Source organism: Myotis lucifugus, unplaced genomic scaffold (assembly GCF_000147115.1).
Source record: "Myotis lucifugus unplaced genomic scaffold, Myoluc2.0 scaffold_3513, whole genome shotgun sequence".
In the NCBI taxonomy this organism is placed as follows: domain Eukaryota; kingdom Metazoa; phylum Chordata; class Mammalia; order Chiroptera; family Vespertilionidae; genus Myotis; species Myotis lucifugus.
The window spans coordinates 3991-15206 of NW_005874561.1; the positions used below are offsets into that span (position 1 = coordinate 3991).

Below are 11216 nucleotides of genomic sequence, written 5' to 3' on the forward strand. Positions count from 1 at the left end.
GACCTGATAATCCTTACATTGTTTACCAAACTTTACCTTTGATCTGCCTGTATGCATTGCTAAAGGGCAAATGTATATTCAGAGTGAATAAAAAGCAGAGGGGATCCAGTCTCAGTGTGCCTCTTCAGGAAAAGAGATTTCCACATGGCCCCTCATGCCTTCCAAATTCATATTTCTTGTATAGCATTTTCACGTGTGCATCGGCCACTCCTTCAGATCCTGAACCTCAAAGTTCAGGTCGCGGCAGTTCTCTGATGTTAACAGGCTATTGGAGTTTAGGCAGCCTAAAACTATTACTGCTTGTCACTGCTACATGACACTGAATTTAAAACGTAGTTCCCTGTCATAAACATGGTAATTATGCCAGAAAAAAGTTCTATTACAGAGGGAGTCTAGGATATCCATTCCATGCTTTTCTTCTTTTATTCCTTGTACAACATAGGCTTCCAAGGTCAGGGTACATATTCCATCTGAGTGCAGTTTAAGTTTCTATATTGACCAGCTACACAGTAGAATGGAAATGAAAAATATTTTAAATATTTGTATCATCTCACACAGAGTATCATATAAAGACTAGCTGTGTATAAAATTGTGATTTGGAGAAGGAAAGTTAGACAAGCCATGATCCCTCCCTAGAAGGTGGGGTGTGTCCTCAGCATGTATTTCCCCATGACCCTTCTCAAGGCCCCCATGACCTCCTTATTCCTCAGGCTGTAGATGAGGGGGTTCAGGGCTGGAGTGACAATTGTGTAGAAAACGGAGATGATGTTGTCCTGCTTGGGGCTGTGCAGGGAACTGGGCAGGACATACATGAACGTGGCAGCTCCATAGAACATCCCGACCACAGTCAGGTGAGAAGAACAGGTGACTAGGGCTTTCTGCCTCCCCTCATTTGAGGGCATGTGGAGCACAGTAAATAGGATTAGTGTGTAGGAGGCAACAATGACAGAAAGAGGGAGCAAAAGGAAAGTCACACCCGTCACATACACCATGAGCTCATATCTGGAAGTATCTGCACAGGCCAACTTCAGCAGAGGAGGGATCTCACAAAGCAGATGACTTATTTTCCGGGACATGCAGAAGGGGAAGTGCATGGTATACAAGGTATGCCCTAGAGCACTCAGGGATGCAAGGACCCAGGATGTGGCCACCATGAGCCAACAGACCCTTGTACTCATGAGGACCATGTAGTTCAGAGGATGACAAATGGCCACATACCTGTCATAGGCCATGAAGGCCAGTAGGAGGTCCTCTGCACCACCCAGAGTCAGTGCCAGAAACATCTGAAGGGCACAGCCCCCAAAGGAGATGGTGTTTTCACTGCGAAGGAAATCCACTAGGGCCTTGGGAGTGACAACAGACGTGAAGAGGAGGTCCATGAGTGAGAGCTGCCCAAGCAGGAGGTACATGGGCACGTGGAGCCGGGTGTCCATTGTGATGACCAGGAGCAGCAGGCCGTTGCTGGTCAGAGCCAACATGTACAGAATTGTGATTATGGCACAGAGCAGCTCAGGAGACTCACTGTCCTTCAGAATTCCCATCAATATGAAGCCACTTCCCAGGGTGGAGTTCCCATGCTCCATTCTCTTCAGTTGCCTAGAACCAAATGGATTCTCAGTGAAACCCTTTCTCAGGGAATTCACCCTCGTTATCTATTGTCTCCTGTCACTATGGGGTGGCCAACAGGAATCCCATGAGGTGGTACCTCTTCCTCTTTGTACCTATGTTTGCTTTATGACTTCTGACTTTTTGAATCTTATTGTTATGGTAAAGCATGTTGCTAATAGCTAATCATTAAGAATTCCCTTTAAATAAGATATCCAAAAGCATGAGCTCAGACAAGCATTCTTTGTAGATAGATAAAAATATATCTGTCTTCATAGTAAAGAAAGACAGTGGGCATTGGTTTAAAATCTAGCTGGTTTTCTGCTTAAAATATACTTGGATTCCAATTCAGTGTTGAAGTTTTCCTATAATAGAGCTCTATGACATCTTCTCCTCACACGTGACATCTACCTTGCAGATGTGACACCTGCCTTCACTTTCCAGTCTCACTGTCATTGACAGCTTCCTGAACAGGGGCCTCTCATTTCTTGGAAAACTTGCTCTCTTGTGTTCTTGAACTGTGCTCACATCTTCAGTGAGCACACTGCTACGCTTCTGGAGGGAAAAAGAAATCAGGTTGGTATAGATTTTGGAAGGAAATCTGCAGAAAAAGTACAAAAGGTGTTTGCTTCTTTGCAGATAGTAACAAGATATTTCCTCAGGACGAATCAAGGGAAAATGTAATAGATGCTATTTGCAAAGGTGTGGCAAGGTGTTTGTGTTTAGGGCATCTGATAGAAGAGGAGAGAGATAAAAGAGGAGACTTTATAGAGAAGGCCCCAAACCTTCCCATCACCTGAGAGTAAAAGCAAGACACTGATCAGGAAAATCAGATTCCTCTATCTTACAAATCTGATGAAATGATGAAGGATGCTGGTCCTGCTGTACCCTGAACCATATGATAGTGCTGGTGGGAGGGATTAAGGGGGAGAGAAAATGGAGTGAGTGGGGTCTGTGGGATAGTGTTCACTTTGCTTGCCCTTTATGATTATAGATCTTTCACAATTGGGTGAAGGACTTAGGAGTCACTTTAAAAGAGAAGAGAAGAATTCATGACCAAATTCTTCATTTTTCCCTTGTATCATCTGCTTTTAATCTTCTTATCTTCTATTATGTCATCATCCTGATCATCTTAGAGTTGGGACCTTTTTAAGGGATAGGATGATAAAATCCTGAAATAAGAAGCCTCATCTGATGTACCTCTTTTCATCCATTCGAAAAATATCTACAAAGAACCTATAATGTATCAGGCGCCATAACTGTGAAAAACAGTTATTTAAGCATCAACACACATCCACTGGTGATGATTAATATGTGAAGGAAAAGAAAACATACTCTGAGTCCATATAAGTGAGGTTTCAGGAAAAGATTCTCTGAGAAGTGACATATAAACTACAGGCTGAATAGGAGATTGCTAAGAAAGAAAGGGTCAGGGTGTAATAGAGAAAGGGAATAACATTGTAAAGGCCAGGACACTGAATCATAATTCAAGAATATCCTGCCTGCCCTTTTGCTACAATAAAATCTGGGCAAGAAGCCAGCCAGAAAAACGCCCTCTGTAAAATTGTCCTTTCATTCCTTGGGGTCTGAGATCTTTCCTTTGCATCACAAAGCCAAAACGGTAGGCTTAACCTAAGAAATATTGGTTGGACTACTTTCTTTGCCTATTGACATCAACAAAAAGACAAATTCGAAGATAAGTGCTAGCACTGTTCTTAGTAAATATTTGCCTTGAAATACTTTTGCTTTTGTTTAATTAAAAAGATAAATGGATAGAGTAATAAAGGGAAGAAAATAATTAGGTGGGCACATTTATCCTGATTTCTGCACCTGGAGTGTAGACAGAGTTTTAAAGAGCAGAAAAAAAGGGCTTAGGTGATGTGGTGATCCTTAGGACTCTGGGTTTTACCTTTCTGCCTTCCTCCCCTTGAATCTGACTCCTGCTCTCTCTCTCCTTTCCTGTTCTCTGGTTTGTCTCCTTTAGGGACACCTAAAAATAAAGGCCAGAGGACACACGCTGGGTCTACAGAGGAAGAGCTCCCTGGAAAATTGCAGGTGGTGGAAACCTCAGATCAGGAAAGTCAGCAGAGACTAAGGTTAACAGATGGGGTACTGTTATACTTCACAGGAAGTGGTCAGACCCAGCCAATTAACAAGACGGAGCTAAGAATTGGTAAGCATATTTTTATGTTATTTTTTCTGTATCATTGCTCAGTATGTTTTTAAAATATTATTATTTCAATTGGCTTTTTTCTTTCAGTGACTTCGGACTTTAGTGTCACACAGACATATGGGGGAAGAGGCACTTTAACTGATTCTAAATGATTTTTTTTTTTAGGGCACTATTAGAGGCCAGGATAATTCAGGTCCAAAGGTAAGTACTGAGATTTTACCAGGACACATAGGAACCCAGGTCTGATCGGTGGAACAGATGGATTGTGGATGTACCCACATGGACAGGGTGCCTAGAGTGTAGAAGGGAGTGGGTGAGCTATACATCCTGAAGGTCTAGAAAGTCTGAGAAGCAAAGCAGTGGGGTTTCTCAAGACTTCCAGGCTCCACATAATTTCATTGGAACAGAGACAGAGTCCTTACCTGAGAGGAGCAAGGGCTCAGCTGCCAGACCACACCTACTGCCCTGTGATTTACTTGAGGGATGAAGATGTTTATAAAAGTCAGAGAAAGAGGAGGTGGTTCTTCTGGCAGAGTGGAGTGTAGGTGTGCGTATGGCTGCGTCTGAGATCAGAGGTCAGCAATTAATTCCTTCAGTTACTGGTATGGCACATTCTCTCGCAGGGTAGAGATGGATGCAGACAGGAAGCTGAAAACCTAGAGCAGCTTCCTGGGGAAGCCAGGAGTGGAATCGTTGCAGACTTCTCTCATCTACTTTCCCGGTGTGAAAGCCTCACAGCCTTGGCGTGGTTCTGGCTGAGTTCTGCCTCGAGGTTCTCAGATTTCCATGTGTTCCCATTCTGGTGGGGTCCATGATCAAAGATGAACACAGCAGAGATTTGGTAAAAAGGGCACGGGGAGGAGCTGCCCAAAGGAGGCCCTCTGGTGCCCAGTTTCACTGTCCCTCGGGCAACAGTGAGCTAGGACCCTGTCTTGGGGGAGCTATTTGGTCTCATCCCCTCAGCGGACATAACCTTCCCTGGAAATGCTGCTCTAGGAAACAAGATTTTAATGAATTCCCTGGGCAAGTCTCCTGGCCTCCCATGCCTGCAAACTTCACTCATTAAATGAACTCTGAGGCCTGAGGGCTTGTTTTATCCCATATGAATTTGCTAAGGCTGTTTCCAAAACCCTAACTTTATATTCAGACCCAAGAATTGAGGCCCACCCTCCTGGCTAGCCCTCTGTCCAAATTATTAAGTATGTCTATGGGTTCTGTAAATGCTGCCACTCCCCATATCACTCTTTGTGCCTCTAGACTTGGCCATTATCAGCTAGAGGAAACTGAACTCTTCGGTGTGTCTATATCAGATCTTCCTTCATTGACCTTTAATTAGCATCAAAGCAGTGACGTATTAAGCCTTCTATGCTTTTAGGTTAGTTGTTTCTCTTTCCTACTCCCTCTCATGCAGGTACATGAATGTGTTGTAGGTCCCTGCTCTGTGTCCAGTGGGTTCAGCTGCTTTGAGCTCTGGGATGATGACACCATACTGCCTCTACCCATCATTGCTTTAGTCAAGCCATTCTCATCTCGTCCCAATATTTTGCCAGATGGTCCTCATTCTTTAGTCTCTCTTTAATCATGCATTTTGCCAGTGAATGCTGAAACTGCTGCTGGAGTTGCATCTTTTTTCTTTCAACTTTAAGAAAATTAAAAATAAGTTTTTATTTTCTGACTAGAGGCCCAGTGCGGGATCGGGCCAAACCGGAAGTTGGACATCTCTCTCGCAATCCGGGACCACTGGCTCCTAACTGCTTGCCTGCCTGCCTGATTGCCCCTAACCACATCTGCCTGCCTGTTTGATCACCCCTAACTGCTCCCCTGCTGGCCTGATCACCTAACTGCCTCTGCCTTGGCCCCCACACCTGGGACCCAGGCTTCCCTCCCTCTGGCAGGCTGCAGGCACCCAGGACCCGGGCCGGCTTTGCCCAGGGCTGGCCACAGCTGCAGGTGCCTGGGACTCTGAGCAGCTTCACTGGGGCCTGGCTTTTTCAGGAAGGACGTCCAGAAGGTCGTCCGGAAGACGTCTGGTCTAATTAGCATAGATTTTAGACGTCCTTTTATTAGTATAGATTATAGAAAGAAAACTCAAGAAAATTATTGCACAAGTACAATAAAAGATATAAAAATACAAGATCTTTTTTGTTTTCTCACTATGAAAGGAACATATCCCAAAGAAAGTTTTACACATGTAAAATATAAGAGCAGCACTATTCACAATAGAGTAAAAACTGGAAACCACACTTATATCCATCAACAGTGGAGTGGATAAATATTCACAGAAAGGGACTTTCTCCAGCAATCAAAACAAAACAATCAGAAGGACATACAACAAAAAGGATAACTCAGCAATCTAATATTAAGTGAAAAAAGAGAGTCCTAAGATTACATATCATGATACTCCTTTCTAACATTTAAAAACTCAAATAAAAATAAACGTTTTAGGACTACTTGTGGATTTAATACAGCTATATAATAGAGACAAAAAGAGAATGCTGGACATGAGATTTGAGATAACACTTACTACAATGAAAGGAGACACAGAGAAGGCCTGGTGGTGACCTAATGTTTAGATGAAAGATATTGTGAAGGCCCTGGTTCTCATTTTGGGTGATGAATTTATGATAATGATGAATTAAATCCCTACTTACAATCCCGTTTTCTACTTCATGATAACATAAAGATCACAGGTGATTAAATTCATCAGATGCACACTTTGTTCACCTCTTCATTACTTTATATTGGAACTATCTTTACTCCTTGGCTGTTTATTTCAGAGGAATTAGAGTGCCTTCTCCACTTCAGTGTTGATTTTAATTATTACTGAGATTCTTCCTCACCTTCACTGCCTGCTCTATCTGCTTCTCCACTTATACGTTCTTGTATCATGAGTTCTCTCAATCTTCTGATGTAGCTTCCAAATATGGTCAAGATTTTCCTGTTCAAAAAAACAATTCTTGGGCTTTTTAAAAATGTTTTCAGACTATTTCTCTAAATGCCTCCTATTTTTACCCAAAATTGTTGAAAAGCATTTATAATAACTAGGTCTACTTCTACTTTGAATTGCTTAGTCATTACTTGTGAAGTAACACTTAATACCTGCTATATCAGAAAACCCAGAAATTATAGTAGCACAATCCAATAAAATAGTAGCTGTCCTTACCTTCTCTCCTCTAAGGCATGGTGAGTTTACTCAACTAAGAGGGCATTTCCCTCGGGGAAGAACTGCAGAAAGAGACCATAAGATAACAGAAGGGTATAAACATCCTCTGAGGAGAGAGCATGGCTTTCTCTTATCCCAGAGGTAATGAAACCTATTGAAGTTTCACTCACTTTTTAGCTGATTAAAACCAGTATCACCATCTCCTACTCCATCTCAACTGATTAGCTTTTCACCAGGCTCACCAATGCCCTAATAACAAATTCAATGATGATTGAATAAATATTCAATATTAATTCAACCATTCTTATTTAAGCTTCTGAATTATTAAAAAACCATTTGAATCTTATATTAGTTAGGACTAGCGGGGGGGGGGATTTAAATATCATCTAATTTAATTGCTTATTGATTTTATAAATCAGGATATTTTACTCCCAAGAGAAATTGACTGAATTATAGTTAAAAATTAAAGAACAAAATTACTGTCTCAAATTCAATATCTCTTCTCTTTTTTTTTTTTTTGCCAAATAATCTACTTTCAGTACTCAGCCTTATTCTTTTAAAAAATATTTTTATTGATTTCAGAGAGGAAGGGAGAGAGATGGAAACATCAATGATGAGAGAGAATCATTGGTCAGCTGCCTCCTGCATGCCCCTCACTGGGGATCAAACCATGACCTCCTAATTCATAGGTCTATGCTCAACCACTGAGCCACATTGGCCAGGCAATCCTCAGCCTTTTTGACTATTCTTTCACACTTGTTACTATTGAATACTCCTTATTTCTTCAATCTTTTGTATTTTTATGACACACCACTATGGCCAGACTTCCTTGATAGACCTTGGATAACCCTTTATTAACTATCATTTCATCTTAATTTAATTTTAGGTTTAAAATTGGCTCTAATCAAGATGTTTCCAAATGAGTAAACAAAGTAATTTCAGAGATAAGTCCTATAAGCGCAATAAAACACAGTAATGGAGAGAGTGACTGTAAAGAGTCTTGCCAAAGACTGGATGTTTGGAAAAGGCCTCTGGAGAGCTGACAGTTGTGTTGGGAATGAGCTCACACTGTAGAGGATGAGCCAGGTGTGCCAAGAATGACTGGCAAGCATTTCAGACCAAGTGAACAGCAGCGTTCTAATGGCTTGGATGTGAGGATGTGCTTTACATTTTTGAGGAAGAGAAAGAAAGTCATTGTGGCTGGAATATAATGACGAAAGATCTCCCAGGTGTTTTAATACAATGGACTCAGTGTATGTTAATTAAGAAATTACAGAGATTAAAGCGTAAGATAGTTAAATAATATAGTCAATAAGACTCCTTTCAGTCTTCAAATTTAAAAATAAGATAAAAAATTCCATTCCGATATTGAACATCACAGATTTGATAGCTTCTAACAGAATATCTAGGACACAAATCCTCTGAAGAATTGAGATTCTGTGATTATATAAATTGCTAAGATTACTTTTCCATTCAGTCATTGTCTCTCAGAATGAAGCTCCTCATGGGAAGGCATGATCAAGTCATTCTCAATTCTGCCTACAGGACAAACTGGTTAATCTTGTACTTAAAACCTCTTCAGAATACAATACAAATTAGATAATTTTATGATAAGACCATGCATAACTTGTTTTCAAACTGTGTTTTCTACCACACACTCTCAGCCACCCATCTCTGTGCTTTGTGTGATAGTCTTCTTTAGACATTTTCTCTGGCCCATTGCTGCTTGTTGAATTCATACATCCCACTAAAACATTAAGTCTCATTTCCAAAGTCACTTTCATAAAATATTCCAAGTCTTCCAGTAAGCTATTGCCCTTGCTTTTGATCCATACAATATTTTTTCTTTTACCTTAAAATATTTCTTCTTTATTTCCCTTTAACAATAATTATGTTTGTGTTATATCAGCGGTTCTCAACCTGTGGGTCACGACCCCTTTGGCGGTCGAACGACCCTTTCACAGGGGTCGCCTAAGACCATCCTGCACATCAGATATTTACATTACGACTCATAACAGTAGCAACATTACAGTTATGAAGTAGCAACGAAAATAATTTTGTGGTTGGGTCACAACATGAGAAACTGTATTTAAAGGGCCAGAAGGTTGAGAACCACTGTGTTATATTGTTAGTGGGTTGGAAGTTCTTTTAAGGAAAGCATTAATTTTTACTCATATTGTGAGGTTCTGGGTGTTAGGTCGGAGAGAGCCCAGGATCGGATACATGCAGACATGTGATGAGACAATGGACTTCCCCTGGAATTTCTCACAGATCAACGTGCCAGACACAGATACCAGCTTCTTCTCCCTTAATCCACATACCCCCACACAGATACTGACTTCTTTCTGAATACCCCGCCCATCCCCTGCGGCAGAGAATTCCTTAGTTGAATGCCCTGATGATCCCTGCGGCAGAGAATACCTCAGCTCATGTCCCCACCCCTCACCCAACCGCAGTATAAAAAAGCGTCCCCCTCCCTGTTGGCGAGAATCCACGGGCCCTGTCCTTGGGGTATGTGGGTCTCCCGGGACGCAGAATAAACTTTCCTTCCTTCCTTTCTTTTCTGATCAACTCTCTTTATTTCCTTCGCCGCCTCCTGAGCCACCAAACCTAACACTGGGCACAGTGTTTGCAGCACAGTGTTTGCACAGAATAGTTATTTAATGAATATTTGTGGAGGAAAAAAATCAATTGAAGCAAATAAAGCAAGAGAAGGGAAGGATGCGGATAATAGGACTATTCTTATCCATCACAATGTTCCAAGTACTAAAGAAAAATGTCAGAAATTACTGCCTCTGAAGGTGAACTATTTTCCAGACAGCTTCCTGAGAGTGGCCTTTACGTCCTTGTTCCTCAGGCTGCAAATGATGGGGTTCAACATTGAAGTCATAATTGAATAGAACACAGGGATGGCCTTATTCATTCATTGCTTTGGAAGTGGGTCTAATGTAGGTAAATATTCCAGAGTCATAGTAGAGAACCACAACAGAGAAATGGGAATCACAGGCAGAGAACACCTAGACTGCATCCTAATCACAGTGAAGATTATATGCCAATTGGAGACCAGGATGAGGGAGGCAGGTGCTAAGAGGATAATCGCACCCCTTGACAGGAGGGCCATCTGAGCATTGTCGGTGTCTATTGAAGCCAGCATCAAGAATGCAGGAGATTCACAAAAATAATGATGCATTACATTCTGTCTCTGGTAGGGGAGATGCAGTGTAAACGCACTGTCTACTGAACATACAAATGCCCCACTGATCCAGGACACTGTGGCCATCCAGACACAAATCCTCCGAGCCATGATAGTGGAGTAGTGCAGGGGCTTGCAGACTTAGGTCACAGGACATAACCGCCAGAAGTGCACAGTCTGTACACCCTGGTAGGAAGAAGACAGTTATTTTAGTGAGCACCCAGCAAAGGAAGTGGTTTTCATTTTACAAGAAAGTCGACCAGCATCTGGGGAGCAATGCTTGTAGAAAAACAGAGGTCAGCAAAGGGCATAGTACCTTAAGGAGATAGTACCTGGCGGTATGAAGTTGAGATTCAGTTTCAATAAGGATGATTATGAGCAGGTTTCCAAATATGCAGAGAAGGTAAATGATCAAGAAAACATAAAAAAGTAAAATCTGGATCGTTGGTTCCTGTGAAAGTCTCAGCAAGACAAATTCAGCCACAGAAGTTTGGTTTCCTTCTCCCACTGATGTTTATTCCTGTTTATCTGTCATCAGAAAGAGAACAGATGCATTCTTAATGTTTGATTTCACGTGGTCTATAAACAAGTACAATGTTAACAAGTGCACTTTGTTGAAATGTTGGTTTTCAGCTCCTTCTTACTAGGTGCCAGTCAGCATTAGGATGCATACTGTTGTTTCCACCAGTTTACATAGTTGTTAAGCACATTTCCCTCTCTTGATCTACTTGGTAGTCTGAGTTTCGCACTGAATATGGCTTTTCATCTAATCCTTATATCTATATCATCTATATCTATATCTGTATCTATCTATATCACCTAGATATATCTCTTTCTCTCTGTATATATACTGTTATGAAGATAAATTGAGGAAATTGTCTTTAGTTCAATTTTGTTTTTTCTTCTTGAGAAATACTTTGTATTTTATCTGGATTAGCAGTCTGAGAATGAAGTGAACTTGTTTAGTCAATAAAAATCACTTTTGATGTAGTCGCGGTTGGTGGGCAATAACTGAGCCAACATGCTGTGCAATCTGCTGGCTCTTCCTCAGATTTCCCAGAGGACTATAAGTACTGCTTCAT

At 41.4% G+C, this 11216-nt stretch overlaps 1 protein-coding gene across 1 annotated transcript; it reads right to left on the reverse strand.

Moving 5' to 3' along the window:
• Positions 1–632: 632 nt before the first annotated feature.
• On the reverse strand, positions 633–1583 carry LOC102431465 (olfactory receptor 2AG2). The gene has a single exon (XM_006108780.1). It carries the CDS (start codon positions 1581–1583, stop codon positions 633–635), a length of 951 nt encoding a protein of 316 aa, XP_006108842.1.
• Between the last annotated feature and the right edge of the window lie 9633 nt (positions 1584–11216).

What these genes read in the sequence shown, in the direction of transcription:
- LOC102431465 (XM_006108780.1), bottom strand. Translation starts at nt 1,583, where the DNA reads ATGGAGCATGGGAACTCCACCCTGGGAAGTGGCTTCATATTGATGGGA.